General features: G+C 40.3%; 1 gene segment (V, D, J or C); it reads left to right on the plus strand.

Annotated features, from left to right (window-relative positions):
- The first annotated feature begins 19,943 nt into the window (after positions 1–19,943).
- Positions 19,944–20,532, plus strand: LOC125448916 (T cell receptor alpha variable 38-1-like). The segment is given in 2 exon segments: positions 19,944–19,992; positions 20,159–20,532. Coding segments are annotated over 2 exon segments (423 nt in total).
- The last annotated feature ends 2,753 nt before the right edge of the window (positions 20,533–23,285 follow it).

Here is a 23,285-nt window from a genome sequence, read left to right on the forward strand (position 1 = left end):
GAGAACACTGTAGTCGGCTAAGTCTTATTTGCTACCATACTAAAATATGAACTTTTCTGCATTACATTAAACAAGTCTTAGTTGCTGATGCACTTGTGACAATATACTTTTTAATGCCATCTTCAAATTACTCATTAACCTGACGTTTCTCTAGCTATATCAAACATTGGCATTGGTCAATTGTTCCTGCAACAGAAACTCTGAACAGAAAATTCAGCAATTGATTCTTGCGCTTGTGATTAATCTGATTCGATGAAGGATTTTTTCAGACTCAACGAGATTAAAAGTTCATTTCATAGCCCCCACCATATTAATCGACCATATTTGAAAACTATGCTTTCCAATTGACAGCTGTAAATTTACGGAAATGTCCAAGCAACGTTAAAATATTAATTATGAGATCACATAAGAAGTAATGGAAAATCTGAAGTAAGGTAACGCTTGAAATCAAAATTAAACATGCAGATGGCAGAACTGACAAATGGAAAATAAAGTTTTGAAACAGGGACTCAGCTCAGTGTCTACGAACAGCGGATCCACTTCAAAAAGACTCAACACCATTTTACGTGCAGTTGGATGAGCCAAAGAAATTAAAATGAAGCAGTTCCAAAAGTGAAATATAATCATTCATCTTGTTGAAAAACGTGATAAAGTGAGTTAATCACTTTGTCTATCGAGCTGTAAGTTCTATGTTGTAATGCAATTGTTCCTCTCAAGCATATCACGCAGAATAAACGAGGGCCCTTTTAAATGTGTTGCAAAATCAAACTTACACAGTGACAAAAAGTCCTACATTTTCTGAACAAAGATGCTGGAGCCAGTCATTGCTCTCCCCCGCCCCACCTTTTTTTAATCATTGCTGTTCAATTATCACTGGTATTACAGCTCCTGGTAAGCCGTTGATGCTCAAGAAATTCACTTTCATATTCATGATTTACCAGAAATGGTAACTTCTCAAGCATCTTCTAGGAAAGCAAATATATTGCATCTTATAGACAGCTGTTTTAGATATCCTGCTTGTTCACTCCCTAAAGAATCCAACAAAATTTGTGAGACAGCTTTTTCCCTTAATCTAGGTCTGTCGACTCTGCTTGATTAGGTTGTACATTCCTGAATATTCTGCTTTTAAATTCATCATCATGTACTCTGGCATTCTTGTATATGCAAATCTGAAGAAATTTAGTCAATGATTTTTTTTTGTTCTCTCCCCTTTTGGAATGAAGATTTTGAAATATAATGCAAAAAATGAGGAACAAACAACGTCAGATGCAGTTACAGCAGGCCGGAGAGATGGGCCCACATACAGCTACTTCGGGAGAAGCAAAGATCAGAATGAATTTAACGTCCAATGAGAAACGTTAATGTAAAGCGAATTGAACAAAAGCGTTTTTTTAACTGTATGGGACACTAGATATCCCATGGGGGTTTGTTCTATCTGTTTTTTTTATCTGCTCTGCTAGTAGCAAAAGGACAACATGTCAACATGAAAATGTTAAATAGCTTCAGAACTTTTTAAAAAGCTGTTTCTTCCACTTTGCGAATATCTTAAAAGACTTTTCATTTCACTTTTTCATAACTTGACGTGCTTCAGAGTTTCCAATTTCTGAAAATCCTGCTTTTTTATCCAGGGGTGACAATAAAGACTGCACATTGGGCCTGTGTATGGGTTGATGCTACTGTGAATTTAAATTGTTCTCTGATCGAATTGCTCGTGACTTTCAACCCTCACTAGTGCAGTTGCAAAGATATGCCATCAGAGGTTGGCACTGTGTAACATGAATGATAAGGCGAAGGGATCAGGACAAGAGACAGTGGCCTTCATTAATTCATTATCATGCCTTCAGACCACATATCTCCCACTGCAGCTTCCACCATTTTTTTTTTCTGGACAGAATTTACATCATTTAACGTATTCTACAGAAGAACAGTTCTGATCTTGAACTTGTATCTAACTGAACACTGAGACAGACTAACAACACGATATGCAGAAACATACACACAGAGCACCATACTCAGAAAGACACGAAAACATATATGGACAGGAAAATAGTCATACAAATACAAACGTGCGCACACACAAACACACACACACACACACGCACGTGCACACACACACACACACGCACACACACACACACTCACACGCATGTGCGCACATTCATACACACAAATATGTGCACAATAACAGGAGAATGCACAACTACACTATCGATGGTCTGGAAGTAACAACTGCCCATTGGGTGGTTAAGAGTCCAACGCATTGTTCTAGTCTGGAGTCACATGTAGGTCAGGCCAGGCAAGGAACGTAGATTTGTTCCCAAACCGACATTAGTGAACCAAATGGGTTTGCCCAAAAATACGCAATGGATTAGTAGTCATATTTTGACTCCTAATTCGAGATATTTATTAAATTCAAATTAGATTCGAACCTGGCTCCCCAGAACATTATCTGAGTCACTAGGTTAACATCCAGCGATAATATCATTATGCCATCGCCTGTCCCTTAATTAGTGCATATTGTCTTTGGAAAAGGACACTTGAGAAGATGTATTTCGTAGCATTCCTTTGCTGTGCATGGCAGTTTGTGATAGAAGAGTGTAGATAGATATTTTCTCACTGCCAAACCTGTCTTGTTGCTATTTGATACTCTCCAGCTTTGTTAATGTTCTGTCTTGCAAGAAGGAACATTTATGAGGAATACAAATATTTGATTGGAACTATAAAACTTTAGTACAAGTATTCTATTCCCACTTGTGAAAAGATTTGCATACATGCCTCCAACCACAGATGTCATCCCAGATGGGTGAAGCCTTATTTCAAATTGTCCAGCTTTAAATGGAATCGAGTGCTAAGATGGCACCACTATAGAATGAAAATATTCCACGAATCTGAGAACGAATGAGACAAAACAGTTGGGATAATCGTAGTGAAGGACTGAGATGTCCTTAAAATTAGTCATGGGACCTCAGCTCATATTTTGCCATTGGGACTCCATTTGATGCAGACATCAAAACACGTGGAAGTGGGTTTCAGAATGTATAAGTAGAACCTCTCATGTAAAGTGCGTGTAATTGTGCATCTTTTGACGTTGCAAATAGAAAGCATGAAACCATGACTTTTTTTTCTGTTTGTTCACTGAACTGAAACTAAGGTACATGTTCGAAATTAATCGACCCTTTCGAGACCCTGACATGGAATAAATGAGAGGGCTTTTCTTACTTCCGTTACATAGTTGAAGCGAAGCATTCCGAGATTTCATCATAACAATTAATGCATGGTCCAGCAAAATGGCCCATTGTATGCCATTTATTATTCAACAGTTTTGTTATAGGCGTCCCTAGTAAGTCGCAGATTCCAAAAATAGTTGTTTTTAAATACACCAAAGTCTTTTCCTTTCCATGTCAGGACTGTGTTGTTTTTTTTTTGATGTTCCCAGCTGATGGGAAGTCAACTGATGTTCCCATATACATACATATAGTTCCCCTATTACGTGATAATTGTGTTCTTGTGTAATCTCGTGTCATAGAGAAATTCGTAATAGAATATCACCATAGATAATCGCTTTGTGGGGAGATCACTATAGAAAATCTCTAGACCTGCAAAGCAGAAAATATGTGTTAACCAAACCGAGTACATTATTCATCGATCACGTTAGAGTTAATCTGTATGAATGAAACACGTGTTATAACAGAAATACCTGAACGTAAAATTTATTGTTGTACTGAATTACATCCATATGCAATATGTAGCTGGATTATATTCAGTCTATTATACTGAGAATTTACAGAACACTTATATATTAGATTATTAAGACAGGAATTGTATTGTATGCTTCTGCCTGAACATTAATCAGCTAAATTGCTCAAAATTAAATTCTATTGCAACACTTTAAAATACAATGTAGCATTTTTGTTGTTATATGGAGATCAGAGGTAATGGGAACTGCAGATGCTGGAGAATCCAAGGTAACAAAGTGTGTAGCTGGATGAACATAGCAGGCCAAGCAGCATCTCAGGAGCACAAAAGCTGACGTTTCGGGCCTAGACCCTTCATCAGAGCGAGCCTCTCTGATGAAGAGTCTCGGCCCGAAACGTCAGCTTTTGTGCTCCTGAGATGCTGCTTGACCTGCTATGTTCATCCAGCTATGCACTTTGTTATCTTGTTGTTAAATGGACACTGTTTTCGAAATTTATGCAACGATTTTATAACAATTTTGAAGAGGATTACGACAGACTTATGGTTGTGTTGTACGTTAAAATTACATCCAGTAGTTACTCAAGCCAGTTCAGCCATATTTCACAATCTCTCACAGCCAACATACTGGTAATCATAATTCTGTTATGAAAACAGTGCGGATTCTCATGGTGCACGCCAATTATTTGGCAGGGATAACTACCTCCAAGGAAGTCTTATGACTTATTGAAACACATTTGTCACCTATTCTCCGTTCCTCCTTCTTCTGTTGTTCAAAACTTTGACTGTCAGATACATCCTGGCGGCCAACAAGGTCTGAAGATAGAGACCTGGGGTACATTGAGCTTCGGAGACCCAGAGATGTTCAACCCTAAGAGTCACCTTGAACTGCTCCTCATTATTGTGTTCAGCTTCCTCATTCAATTGATCACGCACTTCGGAGTGTCTCAGCGTGATAGGCTCTTTAGCACTCAAAATTGAATAACATTTGTACATTCATGCTTCTCCACTGCAGATATCAACATTACATTCTCCAAACTTGACATCCATTGTCGTTTAAACTCTGAAATATGAAACTACCAGAAGTTGCCTTTTTAAGGATGAAATGTGAACGTATAGTGATCACTATTTTAGATTTCCAGTGATCCAAGCCATTTCATTTCATACACATATCTTTCCCTCCTTTCCTCCTTCTCTCTCAATTGCCAATCTTCTGTCACTCCCTTCCTACATCTTCCTCATTCACGACTCAGGACTATTGCATGTGCTTACCTGAACCTCTCACATTGTCCTTCATTTTCACACCAGCCTGATGAAAAGCCCATTATGCACTCCGCAGTGATCTCTATTTCATGTCATGTCTGGATCGTACAACCTGTGCCACTCTTGATAAAGTTCAGAATTAGTTTATGTCTTTCACAGTTTCAACAGCTCCAGAGAACTCACTACGCTCCACCACCCTCACACTCCCATGCGCACACATTCTGCACCGAAAGTTAAATTTCAAATTCCACCTTTCCTCTACAAACTATGCTCCTGCCCGAGAACATTAACTATGGTACACATTCAACAGGTGTGATTGTACGTTTTCTACTCTCCCACTGTGAATATTCTTAATTGGGTCAGGATAGTGGTGGATTCAGACAAGGAAGGTACATCAATTTTCAGTCTCTGAAATTGCATATGTCTGGTCTTCATCAGTGAAAGTTATATTATTATGAGGAGAAACTGTCGTTCCTCCATTGCAAGTATTGTGGACATCATTATTGTTATCTATTTGTTTCGAGTCACACTAGTTAATGTAAAATACATTTAATTCTTAAAATGTGTGCCATATATTCTTGCGAATTGAAAATCTCCAGAAAGTCTGTTGCTTATTGTTCACGCTGAAGTAAAAGTGGGAGTATTGGAGGTTCCATTATTCAGAAAGGATGAAAGAAAAACTGAAAGGTAGATTTCAACACATACCTTTAATTTTCATGGAAAGTCAATTGAAATAAATAGTTGTAATGAGAAGTTACAGACTTGAAACGATAACTCTGCTTTCTCCCCACAGCTGCTACCAAATCAATTGATTTTCACCAGCAATTTTTATTTTGTTTCAAGTCTCCAGCATCCAGAGTTCATTGTTTTCTTATCATGGCACAGAGATAATCAAAAAAGACAATTAATGATAATTCTTACGGTACAATTGAAAGATTGTGAATTTAAAAGCTGATTTTGACAAAATCCATTTTTTGTTCACACATTGCAACTATTTGACGAAGTATACGACTTTAAACTTTTCTGTGCAGCATCGGATGCACAGTTTGTTCCCACACCTGAGACACCCAAAAGAAAATGGTTACAACATTCAAGTTGCATCCCAGCTGCATTGTCTGAAAAAGGGTCTAGGCCCCAAATGTCAGCCTTCCTGCTCCTCTGATGCTGCTTGGCCTGCTGTGTTCATCCAGCTCGACATCTTGTTATCTTTTACAAGATAAGAAACTGTGATGCCCTGGCAGAACTCAAACTTGCATTCAATGAGCAAGTTATTGCTGAGTAAGAACTGCTTGATAGCGCTGTCGATGCTACCTTGCACCACTTTCCGTATGATCACGGGTAGACAAGTGTGTTGGTTGTGTGTGCAGGGCAGAGATGGGAATTTTTTCATGTTGTCAGTTGGATGACTTCTTTGGAATTGTACTAGAAAAGCTTGGCCACGGTAACGGGATATTCTGGAGTACATTTCTTCAGGACTATTACCAGAATGGTTTCAGGTCTCATAGCCTTTTCAGTATCTGTTGCCCCCAACAATTTCTTGATATCATGTGGAATGTATCTAAGTGACTGAATAAAGGCATCTGTGATGTTTGGGACGACTGGAGGAGGCGAAATGGAGGGTTGTAGTTTATAGTGGAAGCTTCAAATTTATATTCTGGACCGACGTGCTGGACTCCCCTATAGTTGAGGCGAGGGGCCTCAATCTCCAGTGAGCTTTTTTAAAAAGCCCACCACCATTTACAACTGGATGTGGCAGGTGTGGTTATTTGTTAATGGGGTCCTTTAGCGCTGGCTATCACTTGCTCCTTCTGCCATCGAGCACACAAATAGCCCTGTTTTGTAACTTCACTAGGATAACATCGTGCTTTATGTGTTACTGATGCTCCTTCCATGCCCCTTGCATTCTTCATTTAATTAGGAATGATCCCTTTACTTGGTGATATGAGACAGTAGGGAAAATTCCGTGCCATGGCAGTACAGATTGCATTGGATTTTGTTCCCACTGATGGCCCAATTTGTCTTACGGGTGCCTAGTCTTGAGTTGGTAGATCTGTTCGAAATCTGTCCCATTCAGCACAGCAACAATGCTGCTTCACATAAAGGAGGGAATTCTCAATGTGAAGTTGAAACTTCTTCGCCAGATGGATTGTGCAGCAGTTGCAATGGGCAGTAGTGTTGTGGACAAATGTTTTTGCAGTAGGCAGATTCGTGATCAAGTATGTTTGTTGTATTAGTTTCCCTGGGATCTGCAGCAGACCTTGCCTAACAAATAAATCCTTTAGGAGTTAATTAGTTCAATAATTAGAAGGGCTGCCGAACCACGCTTGCTGTGATATTGCAGGTCTCCCAGGCAAAGTGAGTTCTGTCCCTTTGACATTCTCAGTGCATCCTCTAAGTAATCTTCAATACGGAGCAGCACTAGTTCGTCAGATAAATGGGTGAAGAATGATAACAATCAGAAGCTTTCCTTGCCCTCGTATTATGTAATGCCATGAGACATCAGATGCCTGGAGTCAATGTCATTTAGGAGCTCTTTCTTGTGTTTCCAGTTTACCAAGAAGACTGAAACGTTTGCACATTTGCCAGAGTTAGCATGTGATAGTTCGACCTCAGATACCCTCCCACTTAATCTAACAGCAATTCTATGTTTTTCATCGTTGAATCTCAGACAATTCTTAAGCAACATTAATGCATTAGAATGTAAAACTCTGCCAAAGCATTCACAAAAATGACTGCCAAGTGAACAGAATTGTTTAGAATGTGGCAGATATAAGAATAGTTGCTTAAGATTAGAGATAGAAGCTCCACTCAGTTATGTCAGCAAGGCCACTTGATGAAAAGCAAAAATATGGTTTATCGGTGGGGAATTTCTAGCCACCAGTTAGCTGACAAAGGAAAGTGAAGTACCAACCCTCCCATTGATTCAAGTGAATGGCATGAAATGTTGGACTAATGTGCTTGTTCACTGAATTGTAACTGAGGTGTATGGTGCAGTTTAATTATTCCTCTGAAGACTGTCATTTGAAATAAATGAGAGATACATTGAATGCGCCACTGAGACGAGGGATACAGTTTTAACTTCTTACAGATGATGCACTGACGAGCGAAAAACCTCTTCTATGCCATTTGCTATCCTATTCAATCTGTAATAGACGCTCCAGGTAAGGAATAGATTCCTAATAAGTCAGTGATTCATTTTTTGCAATTAGTTGGAAATTGTAGTGCTGTCATTTCAAGATTGGCTAAACCTTCACAATAATAATCGGCATTGTATGAAAGAAGAGGGACACCAGCCCATGCATTGTATTTTATTGTGCTGTGCTATTCTAATTAGCATGCATTAACTGAGCGCAATTCGGTGAATAGACATATATGATTCTATGTATTTTTCAGTACATTTATAAAAATGTACTTTTAATAGTTTGATGAAGTATACATTGTATACTATGTGATGTGAAGTGAACATAATTCTGTATTTTATTCAGGTTTTGGCACAATTCTCCTTTTGAGGAAATACACTAGCCTCTACTTGAGAACTCTGCATAATAATCATTCACTACATAGTAAATCAACAGCTTTGCTGGTATTATCAATGAATCAAAAATGGACTATAGCAGTGTATTCATTACTTTTTAAAATGCGAACAGCAACTTTTTAATCTCTGTCGGATGTGGATCTGTCTAGCTGGACTAGCAGTTAATTACCCATCTCTAATTGCTTCTTGAGGAAGTGGTGGTGAGCTGCCTTCTTGAACTGTTGCAGTCCATGAGATCCACAGTGAAGTTAAGGAGGACATTTCAGGATTTCTATCCAGTGACAGTGAAGAATTTGCATCATATACTACATTCACAGATTATACTACTCAGCAGTGCAAATCATGGGCAGGATTGAATAGTTCCAATGTAGAACGTTGCCTTTTGGCAGTCTCCATTTTTGACGTGATTTAATTGATTATTTGCGGACAGATATGATTTAGTGGTGAGTGGATTAATGTGTTTTGTATTGTACTGATACATTTTGAGCATTTAGTTTCATTGACGAGAATTACATGTAGTTATAAATAACAGAAAATTCCTGTTACTTGCAAGCGTAACATTTGTTGCTCATCACTAATTTCCATTTGAGAAGGTGTGTCTGGACTTGCTTCTCAGCCCATTCGAGTGTGTAAGGTCGGGATTTTTTAAATCTAAATTTGATGATACCTAACATATGGGACTATCAAAGCAAATGAACAAAAAACATCAACAGCACATCATTGAAGAGCGTCCCGAAGAAGACGAGACAGGTGGGGACGTTGATTTAGTGACCTCCAGAAATCGGGGTGAGTCAGCTTTAAAAGCTGATGAAGGAATTAGTATAAAATTGCAGCCATTCTGAGAACAGAGGCAGTTGCATAATGTAAACTGGGTAGAATTGTCAGGGCTATGAATGTATTTGAAACTTCCAAAAATAAGATTACCCAAACTGCAATTTTTCCTGATGGGAGAAAATGTAAATCAATGAAAGTTAGGTTGGTTAAACAGCAACTTTTAAAGATGTCTTGTGGGATTTGAGCCTTCCAAGCTGTGCCAACAGATAATTGCCTACCTCTCGATGTCGTTTGAGTATGTGGCAGTGAGCTGCCTTCTTGAGCCACAGCAGCCCGTGAACTGTATGTCAATCCACAGTGCATTAGGGAGGAAATGCCAGGAAAATCGGCCCAATTACAATGAAGGAACAATAATATAATCCAAGTCAGGATGGTCAGTGGCTAGAGGGGAATTCCCAGGTGTCTGCTTCCCTTGTCCTTCTAGATGAAAGTGTTTATGTGTTTGAAGTTGTTGTCTGAGGATCTCGTGATTTTCTGCAGTGCCTCCTGTAGATGGTGTCGCTAATGAACATCAATGGAAATGGATACTTCTGGATGTCGTGGCAATAAATCAGTTTACTTTGTCCTGGATGATATTAATTTTCTTCAGTGTTGTTGCAGTTGCATGCATTGATTCAATTGGTGCGTCTTCTGTCACACTCCCAAATTGTGCCTCGTCGATCGTGGGCAGACATTGAGGATTCAAGAAGTGAATTATGTGCTGCAGGATTCTGAGCTGCTGACCTGCTATTTCAGTGCTTCATTTATGTGTCTGGTCCTGTTCAGCTTCTGGTCAGTGGTAACACCCGGGATGTTAACCGTCGAGGATTTAAATTGGATATCTGGCCACTGATATTGACTGAGAGACAACGAAGTGGTTTTCATGGTGGAGAAACAAAGCGTTCTTGTATACATTTTTTTTTCTTTTGAGAAACGTCGCCTGAACTTTGGAAACTGAAAAATCGTCAATTGGAACAACCAGCGTTTGGAATGGAAACGTGATTGAACAGAAAATTTTCAGTAAAATTCGGTATCAGGCGGGAATGCATATTTGGAGACCACTTGTTGATGTTGTTCGCCATTCATCTCTCACAGCCAATTTTGTGGCGATTGCGATCATATCCCAAAGACATTTAAGTCTGTCCCTCTGTGTCACCTACTAACTGATAGCCATAGCCGCGTCATCATCACTGGGTGCATCCGCAACCACATTAGACGTATTTATTTTAGCTACAGTGTATTCTCGACAAAATGCTGCCTCAGTGCTACACTGGTCTATACTCAGTCTGGCCTTCACCATTTACAATTTTGTAGCCTTCAACTGCCAGATTCTGAAAACTAGATACTGCATTGAAAAAAAACTGCTCCAGTGATTATTGGAATAATAGGTGATCTGAGCTGTGTCAAGAAAATCCAGTTGTATTTCATCTGCCAGCCTTTGTACATCGTGGACATCGTGCCGTGGTTTTGTGGTATCAAGTTGACCTTCCACACCTCACCCGCCCAGCAGACATACAACTGGCTTGACCGCATACTTTCTCCCATTCCTTCTTATTCTGCTGTTCAATGTCTTGAATATGATGCGTATCTTAGCTGCAGGTAGAGCCCGTAAGAGCCTGTGGGTTTCTGAAAATGGTGGAGACTCAGACCGCAAGAGGCTCATTGCCCTGTTCTTTGCCATCTCTTCAACATTTTGCTCTGAAGGGCCACGTACTTTGCACCATTCCTGTACAGAATTGTTATGGGTGACGAGTACATCTCAAGCCTGGGATTCAGTAACTTGCAGTAAATTCTTCAAGGGGTGAACGACATGTTCCAGTTACTTGGTTATTGAAACAGCATCTCTATTTGTGTGGTGGGGCAGGACAAGTTTAACAAGGAGTTGAAGAAGATACTGGTGTGTCCGTTCACCAGGATCATTTTACGTAATGAACAATGCTGCATGTAGGACCTTTTTCAATCCCATCAATCTGGCCCAATGGGGGCCAGGTCTTTCAATCTCTTAATCGTGTTAAAAAAACACCTCATCTTCCAGCTTCTGCATTTAGAGTTATAAGGCCTATTTCCTTCTTTGCAATCCGAAGGAATGGTGAATTATCTGAGCAGTGGCCTTCATGATGTGATCTCAAACCATGGAATATATATTGGTGCCACCATTTCAGGAATCAACTGGAAGAATACACTTTCTGCTTTTAGTTTTTATTATAACAGGAAAATACATATTTTGCAGGGAATTTTTTTTCTGGACTCCAACTCACTGCACGAAGTTTGAAATAAAAATTGAGTAACGGACCGTTTGAATTTTCCCTTATCAGAGGCAACAGTGATGCTGTTGCAGTTTGCCTTGTGTTTACATTGTCTCTCTCCAAGCTTCTGAAAGGAGAGAAAGTAAAATGTTACCTTGTTGGGAACGATAAATTGAAGAAATTTTTCATGCTGTATCATAACTTATACTGATTGGTTAGTCAGCAGAAATATTCCAGGTTAAAGTCACATGAGGTGAGCATCTTGTTGAAACCTCTGGTACCCTGAAATTGCTCTCTCATATCTCAAGTTCTCTTTACCTCTTTAAATCAATTTTCGCTCACCTTTGGACCGTGGAGTGATTCATCCTGGTCCCGGTTCTTCTTTGACTTCTCTACTCGTTTACATTTGTAGAAAGTGAGGCCGAAAAGCTGTAATTTTTTAAAATCTGTGATTGACAACACCACACTGGCTTTACAACACCAGTGGCTGGGGCTCGATTCCCAGCTCAGGTGATTGTTTATGTTGGATTTTACAAGTTTCTCCTCCATCCCCACCGTATCTATGTGCGCTACTTTTCTCCCAAGTGCAAATATGTGCATGTTAGTTGTATTTACCACGCTAAATTACCCATCGCGTTCAGGCATGTGTCGGTTGGGTGCATTAGCGATGGAACAATATAGGGATACAGGGATAGATCTGACTTGGAAAATGTTCGGAGGGTTTCTATGGACTTGTTGAGCTGAAAGGCCAGCTTCCACACTGTGGGGATTCTACTTGAAAAAAACAACACTTGGTCCTCACAATTTCTCTTCCTCAGTAAAGTTCCAATATTCTCGAAACGGTTGCATCTGCTGTTCCTTCAGCTATTTCTCATACTTTCACAATTATCAGTATACACAGTTTTAGATTCTTTTCCGATGAATATCACAGAATTCTGTGTTTTCCCGAGATCTGATTTGCTTTTCCCATGTGGAGACACTGGAGAATGGAATGCCTGATCAGTGTTGCCATGGCTACTTGTCAGCAGTTTCTAACTCACATCGAACCATGCATAAAGTCTCTCAGCAGTGTCAACTTGCTGATGTGTCACCAGGTGTGATGAGTGAACAAAACTCTTCGCAGACTTTGTGCAGGTGAACCCTTTGGTGTATAGATAGATTGGATGGCAGCGTGAATCACTGAGGTTGTTGATTTCTTGGCTGAGCTGGTATGTTGGTTTGCAGATGTTTTATCACCATACTAGGTAGCATCATCAATGCACTTCCGATGCATATTTGATCTGTCGGTTGTTTATGTGTTTCAGTCTGATGTGTTGGTTGACCACACCTCGGGTTCGGCTTCGTAGTGGTTGGTAAATGGACTCTTTTCCCACATGTTTGTTGATGAATTTCCTGTTTGACCACAAAACATCTTTGGTTGAATGGCTGACTGGCAATTAAAAGCTGATGTTAACAAGTGAGTTCGTTCCTACCTGGGCTGAGGTTGCCATGAGTTACCCTACTTCCCAACATCAACTTGGTCATAGTGACACACACGGTTATCTGCCACTAGTAGTCTCTGTCTCACAACAGGTCAGCCCTATTGCCTGTGTGGACAATTTGGATTTCGACTGCTCCCACTTCCCTTCCAGGCAGCACATTCCAAACTACACAAATTGTTACTCTCAAAGGGGATTGCCTCACTTAGTTTATTTCCTAATCATCTTAAATATGCGAATACAAGTCAGTTTGCCACCAGTACTTGAAATGTTTTCTATTATTCACAAAACAAAGCTCACATTCCTGAAACGATATTCCACAAAACAACTGATGATTTTGAAAACGTGAATGAAATCGCCTGTAATCTTGACTGATCTTCAGAGAACATATTTGGCTGGCCTAGCTTCTCACAAAGGTCTAGTCAGTGAGCGCTGGTACTGTTGTAATCAATCGCCGATCCAGACCTCATTAATAAGGTTTAGTGTTTGCAAGTGAGCACAATATTTCTCATCAGCAGTACTGAAATGTTTGGCATAACATTTTTATGCTTTTGCGCATTGCGGGTTACAATAAAGCCAGACATGACTTATAAACAGCAATCTCAACCTCACCAGCCATTTGGAAAGACTAGTGTGCATGCACTTAATGATATTATGAACCTATTTAGAAAAGCACATATTTTACATGCGTGCCATATTGCTTCTCCCCATTAACCTACCAAAATGCACCAATTACAACTCCATCTGAAAGAAAAAATAACCTCAAACATGTTTGACAAGTAAACTCAACTGTTGATATCCCCCTAGCTTCAGCCACTTCAGTATTAATTAACTCTCAATTACATATCAGCTGTAATTTTGAAATTGAACTATGTGTGTACTGTATGACCATACTGCAGCTTGCAAAAAATAATTTTGTTCTGAAGAGAAGTTGTCATGCAGAGGCTGTAACTTCTATCTAAGAAAGTAAACAACGTGTTAGGCCTTTGAGATGCTTTTAAAATTGGAAAAATGAAAACAGTCTGAGTTTGGCCAGCTCTCACAGACTAGGCTCTCCAGTATTTATTTTTAGTTTATAGGGTCAGCTTTAAGCAGAATCTATCAGAGGTGCAAGTTTCAGTGAATCACTGAATCGCTATTTCATATTCATTTTAGTCTCTGAATTTCATCTTGATTTTATTTTTCGACCTGAATTGGAATACGACATGTAAGAATCTGTGTCTGAATTTTCCTTTTTGCAAAGCGGTGTGTTTAAGGGATGTTACTATGTTGGATCAGTTAATTATTGATTCTTATTTCATCTATTATACTGTAAAGTTTTTCAACCGAGTTAATTCATTCCAAATTTCCTTTTCTTTGTTTGTATTTAAATAAGTTGTGTTGCTTTACGTGAAATAGTTTGACCAGTTGCATTGCATCTGAGAAACTTTATCTTTGCCTTTAAAATAAGAAAAGTTGAGGGTGTGGCCTCATTTCTGAAAACATGTTGTGGGGGCCTCGTCTGGTCCATAACATATGCGAACCTCGGGACATCAACTTGAATGTTCAGTTACATTTGTACAACTACACCACAATCCCACTTCCTTCTACTCTCTCCCCATCTTTCCATCTATCCATTCATCCCATCTTGAATTCATTTTACACCCATTCGTTCATCCATCTATCCATTTATTCTATGTTACTCGCAAAATCCTGTAATAAGCATTTTTTTCTGTGTGAACATGTAATCTTCTTTCAACAAAGAAACACCTTGTAGAATGCAAGTGCCAGTTAGAACTAAATAGCTCTCTGGTTTTCTGAACGAGCCCCAACAGACCCCATGGAACCCTTTGGCCTTTTTATTCCTTGACCTTTCGATTCTCCTCAAAATTGTTTTAAAAGTCAGCAGTCATTCAACTTTGGATAAATCCGCTGTTTGGAAATGAATACCTAGGCAGAGAATTTCAATATCTGATGTTGTCAATCGCTATTTTTTCCCCCTTAACAAGGTGCGTAGGCTAAGTTTCTTGTTCCAGACTAAAATGAATATGAAATAGCGAGGATGTGCTAATAACGAAATTAACATATTGAGCAAAAAGGAAGTCTTTATAATGTGTATCATGGGATTCAGACCAAGCCATACCAAACGAGAAAGACAATCAATTTCAATGTGATGGATATCAACTTTAGACTCAACAATGAACATCGTTGCCGAGGTTCTACATTAATTGGGACACCTTTGTGTTTATCCACCATGGTTATCAGAATTAATGTTGTCGACTTGATGATCCAATGATCTCTACTCAGAGTGGACACTGTTTTTTTTTTCTCTCTGAACTGACAGGCGCTTCAATTCTTCAAGAGATGAAATATGTAATAAAAAGGGTTCTTCGGCATTTTCTGTCAGAAAATTGGATTTGGAGGCTACAGACAGGAATAAACTTGTATTATCCTTGGAAATGATAAACCTGCGAATAAACAATTGTGAAACAACGATAAGATATAAAATAAATCATTCATGTCGTGCCTCTCACAATGAAACCATTCACCAAAGATCCTTGCAAGGGAGTCGTGTGAACATCGCAACGCGAGTTACAGAACAATGTTTTCATAAATATGTAGAGAGGAAAGAGATTTTTTAGAGTCAGTCAAAGTTAAAGCAATAGGCTACTACAGCACTCAAAAGGGACCTCAGACCTATTGCGTCAAAGAGAGGCAAAATAACAGTCTAACTACTCTAATCCCCACTTTCCAATATGCCTTTGTTTCGCAAGTCACATCTGTGTACTTCATAAATGTTATTAGTCTTTCCGCCTTGTCTACCCTTAGAGGCTATGAAATCTACTTTGCCCACTAGTCTGTCGGTGAAAACATTTTCCATGTCTTCCTCTAAGGTCTGTTGCCCTTGACCCAAAATATATGCCTCTCGCCATTGATTCTCCAAGGAGAAAAGTTCCTCACTGACGACATAATCGATAACTTTTATAATTTTAGTCATTTCAATCAGAGACGTCTTCAAACATCGCTGCTCCAAAGAAAACAGCCCCACACTATCCAATCTCTCTTCATAACTGAAACTCTCCAACCTAGACAACAGCCTGTTTCATCTCTCCTATGCCACCTCCAATGTAATTATTTCCCTCCTATAATGCAATTCCACTATAAGCACAGCAATTTTGCTGCGACCTATACAATGTTTTGTGCATTTCCTGAATGACACCCTTGCTTTTAAACGAAATACCAGGGATAATAAAGTCACGTATCCTTAATATGTCCTTACCCTCTTCATTTACCAGTCCTTCTACATTAAGGGGCTGGCACACCACGGTTTGGCTGACCCTCAATCCTTCACAGGATATCAATTATTCCTTTGACTGTTTGTCCTTCCCAAGTACAAACCTTCACACCAGTCTGAATTGAATTCTATTTGCTATTGATCAACACATCCAATTTCCCGTTGTCAAGCATTGGTGAGACAACATCTGGAATATTGCGATAATTTTAGTCCCGCTTATTTGAGGAAGAATGTAGTTGTATCAAAGCCAGCTCATTCCAGATCCCTAGCTGCTCTTCAGAAGATGGAAGTCAGTTGTTTTCTTGAATTGTTGCAGTCCCTTTGCTGTTGATAGACCTGCAATGCCCTTAAGACTGTAATTCCAGGATTTTGATTGGGCGACTCTGATGGAGCAACGATGGCCCGTGGCTCGGAGGAGAACGTCAAGTACATGCATCTGCTGCTTTTGACCTTCATAATAGAACTGTTCATGTGATTAGAAGGTGCTGTGGAAGGATCTTTGGTAGATTTCTGAAGTACATTTGGTTAATTGCACACAGTGCTGCTCCTGAGTATCGGCAGTGGGGGTATGTAAGCTTGTGGCTTTGGTGTCAAACAAGGGGGTATGTGTTGTCCTGAATAGTGTCAATCTTCTTGAATGCTTTTGGAAACGCAATCATTCACACAGGTGGGGAGTATCCCATTGCTTTTCAATTTTATAAGACATATATCGGCATTAGATAAACCAATTATTTTCGGAATCAATCTAGTAAACCTCCCGTGAACTTCCTCCACTTGAGGAGGAGGTTGCGGCTTGAGGTGGGAGGATGGGATTGGTGGGAGAATGGGCAGGTTATGGAGACAGAGACGAGCTCGGATGGCTTTGGGATCCGGCAGAGGGAGGAGAGATTTTGAAGCTTGTGAAGTCCACTGTGCTAACATCGGGTTGCAGGGTTCCCAAGCGGAAAATGAGTTGCTGTTCCTGCAATCTTCGTGTGGAATCGTTGTGGCACTGCAGGAGGCTCAGGATGGGCATGTCATCTGAGGAATGGGAGGGAGAGTTGAAATGGTTTTTGACTGGGAGGTGCTTAGTGTGAACCGAGTGTAGGCGTTCTGCAAAGTGGCCCCCGATATGCAGGAGGCCACAGCAGGAACAGCTCATGCAGTATACCACATTAGCGAATGTGAAGGTGAACATCTGCTTAATGTGGAAATTCTTCTTGGGGCTTGGGATGGGGTTGATGTGGAGGTGTAGGGACAAGTGTAGCACTTCCTGCAGTTGCAGGAAAAAACTGCCAGGTGTGGTGGGGCTGGAGGGGAGTTCTGTGCTTTTCCAGCTTCATATCTTTTGACTCTGGCTTCAAGAATTTGCAGTCCTTGCATCTTCACTCCATGTCGCTGCATGTATTCTTTCACTGGATGCTCATGTAAGTCCATCCAAGCAGTTACGGCTAATCTACCTGTTCTTCCCCTAATTTTTACCACTTTCTTTCCCATTGTATATTCCCTGTAATTGATCAATCTTTGCTTGCTGACTCCCCTGAATGTTCCTCCCCAAGTCTCAATCTTTTCTTGCCTGCATTTTCTCACACGTAAAAACAAATAATTATCCGAGGTCAACACAGTGTGAAGCTATGGGGACATAACAGTTCAGGCAGCATCAGAGGACCATTAAAGTCAATGTTGGGAGTCCGGTACCTTCGGCAGACCTATCTCCAATCATTTAAACTTATGACCCACCATAGATGGCGATCTAATCTATTCCACGTCCTCGACGCAGATCGAGTCTCAATCTTTTTCCTGCTTGCATCTTCTCACACGTAAAAACATCTACTTATCCTAGATCAACACAGTGAGAAGCTGGGTGAACATATCAGGCAGCATCAGAGCAGCAGTAAAGTCAACATTCGGAGTCTGGCCCCCTTCTTCAGACCTATCTCCAAGTATTTATCCTGAAGGCCCACCAGATCGCGCTCTAATCTATTCCACTTCTTCGAAGTCGAAAAATATTATTCTGATCCCTGACCAGTGCATTCCATGAGTTAGTGCTAGTTAGTCATCTGGAAGCAGGTTTTAATTAATAGTGTATAGCCAGTGCAAAGAAAGCATGTCTATCCATGCGCAGAACAATCGGCCTCATTCATTGATATCATAAATTCATTGGTATCAAGTCATCTGTTGTCAAAATAAAGTATGGTCCACACTCACTTTGTAGATTCTGTCCACATACAGGAAAATGGCAAGAATCTGATGTGGTCAGACTGTCCAGACAAAGTGCATGCGCATCCACTGCACTGTAATACTTAAAACAGACAGAAATGTCAAAGTTCAACCACCGTCCCCTCCAGTATAATAAAGTGTGGAGCTGGATGAACACAGGAGCCCAAGCAACTTCTAAAGAGCACAAAAGCTGACGTTTCGGGCCTCGACCCTTCATCAGAAAAGCGGGAGGGTAAGCTCATCCTATCCGCCTGGAGCTGGAATTAACCTCAGAACTGGCAGAAGTGAAGGTTACTACCGAGATGGTCCTCCACCAGTAATTCAGCAGGTATTGCAGAGTCTGTTTTTTTTCTTGAAGAGAATAAATGAAAAATCTGTCTCCAGGGCTGGTTTCACTAAGAATGCAAAAACACATTAGTTGATCGATTACCCTGGGAAAATGTATAAAAGTTTATTCCCTTGAAAATCAGACTTTTGATTCAACCACCGACTCAATCCCAATTAAACCAATTTTCAAATAATATAAAACAAAGAACTGCACGTGTTGGAGTTCTGAAACAAAAGCAGAAATTGCTGGAGAAACTCAGCAGTTCCAGCAATGTCTGTGAAAAGAGATTTAACTCAGCTCTAAACGTTAGCTTTGTGTTTTCTTCGGCCAGTTAAAATAAGGAAGATGCAAATAAAGAAATTGCAGCATTCATGGCTTTCATTTTAGCTAAGTACTTTCTGCAGGCAAGTGCTGGACTCAAAAGCTGATTTCTTCTGCTTTGTAGAAATCGCCTATAAAGTGCCTTCGTTTTCCCAATCGATGCAGATACTTCCAGAGGCGGCAGCAACAATTGAAATTCGGAAAAGACATGTTGCGTTTCATTTTTAACAAGTCCGATGATCGATTAATTGATTAAGCATATGTGATTTTGTTCTGGAAGAACACCACAGCTCTCATAGTTTGCGATTTCAAATCTCTGCTCGTAAACCGTCATTCCTTTGAAACCTATCAATCACTCCTAACTTCATGTAGTAGGAGGCCATAAACTCTTTGCAGTATCAGTGAATTTAAATTGCCATAATCACACTGTTCATCTACACTCTGCTTTGTATTAGCTGTATGGAGATGGATAGTCACATCTTTTAATGGGAACCTTCACTATTGATACCAGCATATGAGCTGATCCACTCACTCTGTCCACCTCCCAAACAGAAGGAATTGAGGGAACAACATTGCTTTAATTCCTGTCCGGTCAATTCATTGCTGCCCATCTGATGTCAGGAAGAGTCGAATCAGTTTGAGCTGTGTGTAGGTGGAAGGCACTTGCTGACAATGACAACCACCAGCTAATAAGCAGAGGCTCCGGATGTTACTCAACATTAACACAGTTTGCAAGTTTAAGAATGTTAAGATTAGATTGCTTTTTGCAAGCCCCCATTAATTAAATACAAACATGTCCGTTACTTTGTATTCATTCTTCACTGTCGCAGCCTTCATAACTGGTAATTCATCTTAAAATGTATACACTCTTCCACATACAGGCATTACTGACATTGTTTTAAAATGCACTTTCTCTCTGTTTCGAAGTTTCTGTCAGTTGCCAGATAATGTTACATACCATAGCATAATGATAATATATTGGTGTTCTGTATTCATATATTTCTGCAGGAGTCAGTGGTGCAGACTCGATCTCCCAGGAGCCGGTTTCAGTGATGAAATTTCAAGATGATGTGGTGACCATTATTTGCAGTTATTCGACCACTGCTAGCACATATTCTTTGCAACTATATCGTCAGGATCACGACAAAAGCCTGACATTCTTGATCTTAATCCTTAACTATGGCGATGCTACCAGAGCTCAGGGTGTGGGGCCTCGATTTTCTGTGAATATTGACAGTGTGAAAAGTGAAGGGAATTTCACCATCCGTGATCTGCAACTGTCTGACAATGCAGTGTATTACTGCGGAGTGACAGACGCAGTGACAGAGACCAGAGGGAGCCTCGTACAAGAACAACATCATTGGGGCAAGATGAACAACTAAAGGACTTTTGAGCGATATGCATTGATTACCAGTACTTAACAAACTAATTGCAATCAGACAATGGTTTGCACATGACTGCTCTCATCAGCTCTGAACAACTCAGTGAAATTCCAGGTTTCAATTAATTCCACGGTGAGGAATTGGCTGGCAAAGCACAGTGAAGTTATCAGGCATCCCTTCACATGCATATCAAGTATTTGGTTTCTCTTGTTCATTTGTAACCTTTCCCATCTCTGTTTGGATACTGCTAACAGGGAGTGACAGGCGAATATCTTTCCCTATGTGCGCCACTTAGAGGTTTCTCAGAATTCATTCCTCTGCAAACTGAGACTGAACAGTGACAGTGAAACATAACCTCTCACACTAATTTGATCAACTGCATTCTTTCATTGAAACCAGTTACTTCAATTCAATAACGGCCAAAATGTCTGTCAGCTCAGTTAGACATCAAGCTTTATTCCCAGTCACTTAGAAATCAAAACGTTTCTACATGCAATGAGCAATCAAAATTTCTCTCTTCTACTGTAATGACAACTATTTATGTTTATTGATTTATTTTCTACGCATCAGAGTGCAACATTAATATCTCTCGCTTCGAACATAAAAACAGACTTGTGGTTTTTAATGTCATCATACTATCCGATCCAGCTCATCGTATCGCATGATCTGCAGGAGCTGACAGCAAATTAAACACAGACAATATGTTCAGCTTTTCTTTGTCCAATGTTCTGCATGATTCTGAAGCACAGAAAAATCCCTTGCAGTCTGGAGGAGCAGCAATGCAGCTGTCTCTTCCCTTTCTGGTCTCGGCGACTTTCACTGTTGGTAAGGGTTTAGACTTTAAAAGAGGGTTTAATGACTGGAAGAATAAATTTGTAAAAAATGTATACGCAAGTTAGACAAGTATGGGAGTTGGACTAAAACATACTTGGTTTTTGGTGTGCACTTCAGGCCTTTGTCTCACATGACGAATGAAGGAATGTAAAACACAACGAGAAAAAAAACATGATTTTTTGTTATGTTGCTGGAATTGAGAGATTATAACTGACAGAAAATAATGTGAAGTCTTGGGTTCCTTTCTTTACTAATGAGAATACTATGGGTAACGTGACTGTTGCCTTTACAAAGTTGAACATATCGTAGGTTCTGGACTTGTAGTGGAATATTCCACTTCAGTAGGACGCCAGAATTGTAAATTTTAATAGAAAATTTAAGTGGCACAAAACTATCCAATGACGATTTTAGGAGAGATAATGGGAACTTCAGATGCTGGAGAATCCGAGATAACAAAAGGTGGAGCTGAATGAACACTGCAGCTTGGCCTGCTGTGTTCATCCAGCTCCACACGATTTTAGGAGACATTTGTTTAGCCAGAAATCAGATAGAATGTGTTTGCCATTACCAAAAGGAACATGTAGAATGCGAAACAAAGATGCATATAAAAGGAGACCAGATGAACACACGAGAGAGAACGGAATGAAAAGATTTTTTGGTCGAAGTAGAGGGGAAAAAGGCAGAATGTCTGTGGTTATTCGATGCATGACCTATGCCTAACGTTCTGCGTGAGATTTTCTTCTCTAAGTTCTATCCTTTCTTTAGGTAATACTATGAATTTTCAAATTATGTTTGCTTCACTCAAACATTTAATCGCTGATTGCCATTTTCTCTAACTTGTGTGACAGATCTGAGCAAAGGGGTATCCGTTGGTCAGCAGGAACCCTCGCTCACACAGACAGAGGGAGAAGATGTCTCTTTAAACCGCACTTACACTGATGATGCTGATTACTTCTTCTGGTCCTGCCAGTCACCAGGCAGACAACCTGAGTTCGCACTCTGAATGTTCAAGAGCGGTGGTGCTGAATTGACAGCGGATTTCGCTCAGGTCCAGTTTTCAGATACAATCCAGCAGTCAGACAATTTGTACCAGTTGACCATTTTGGCGTTTCTGCTTTCTGACACCGCTGTCTATTACTGTGAAATGAGTCTCACAGTAATGACTGTGAGTGAAAACTTCGAAGAGTAACTGCCACAGGGTTTTTAGGTCACAGCTGCTGGTTGTTGAGGTTTGCACATACACACGAGAACTACAGGACATTCTTGTGAGGGAGAAAAGCCCAAAGGACAAACGACTTACAGTTGCTCATGCCGAATACGAATTCTGAATGTCGTATTGAACGCTTGAGAACCGAATTCGCTACTTTAACCTCACTGCGAAGCCTCTTCCAGGGATGCCTAACCTGAAGAAGTTACCCTCCTCCCTCCGGACCAACCTCAGGGAATCTCTCTCCTATTGCAACTCTCTTGTAATCTCTTCGGCCTTGAAACTGCTCCACCTATCTTCTTCACTCTCCATCTTCGGTCCGCCTCCCCCTCTCTCCCTATTTATTCCAGTTCCCTCTCCCCATCCCCCTCTCTGATGAAGGGTCTAGGCCCGAAACGTCAGGTTTTGTGCTCCTGAGATGCTGCTTGGCCTGCTGCGTTCATCCAGCCTCACATTTTATTATCTTGGAATTCTCCAGCATCTGCAGTTCCCATTAACTCTGCAACCTGCCTGCCACGACTGTTACAGAGAGGGAGTAGCCAAGTCCCTGTGCTAATTAAGCTTCACCACATGCCTAACTTGTTTTGAACGGATTAGAGATTCCTTTCTGAGAATTACCGCTCAACATAGTCAGTTTTTAAATTCACTTGACTTTGAATCCAGCGTGTTTGGTTACTGTTCCACATTTACTCCCAGAACTCCTCTCTGTATA

Source organism: Stegostoma tigrinum, chromosome 43 (genome assembly GCF_030684315.1).
Source record: "Stegostoma tigrinum isolate sSteTig4 chromosome 43, sSteTig4.hap1, whole genome shotgun sequence".
NCBI classification, from domain to species: domain Eukaryota; kingdom Metazoa; phylum Chordata; class Chondrichthyes; order Orectolobiformes; family Stegostomatidae; genus Stegostoma; species Stegostoma tigrinum.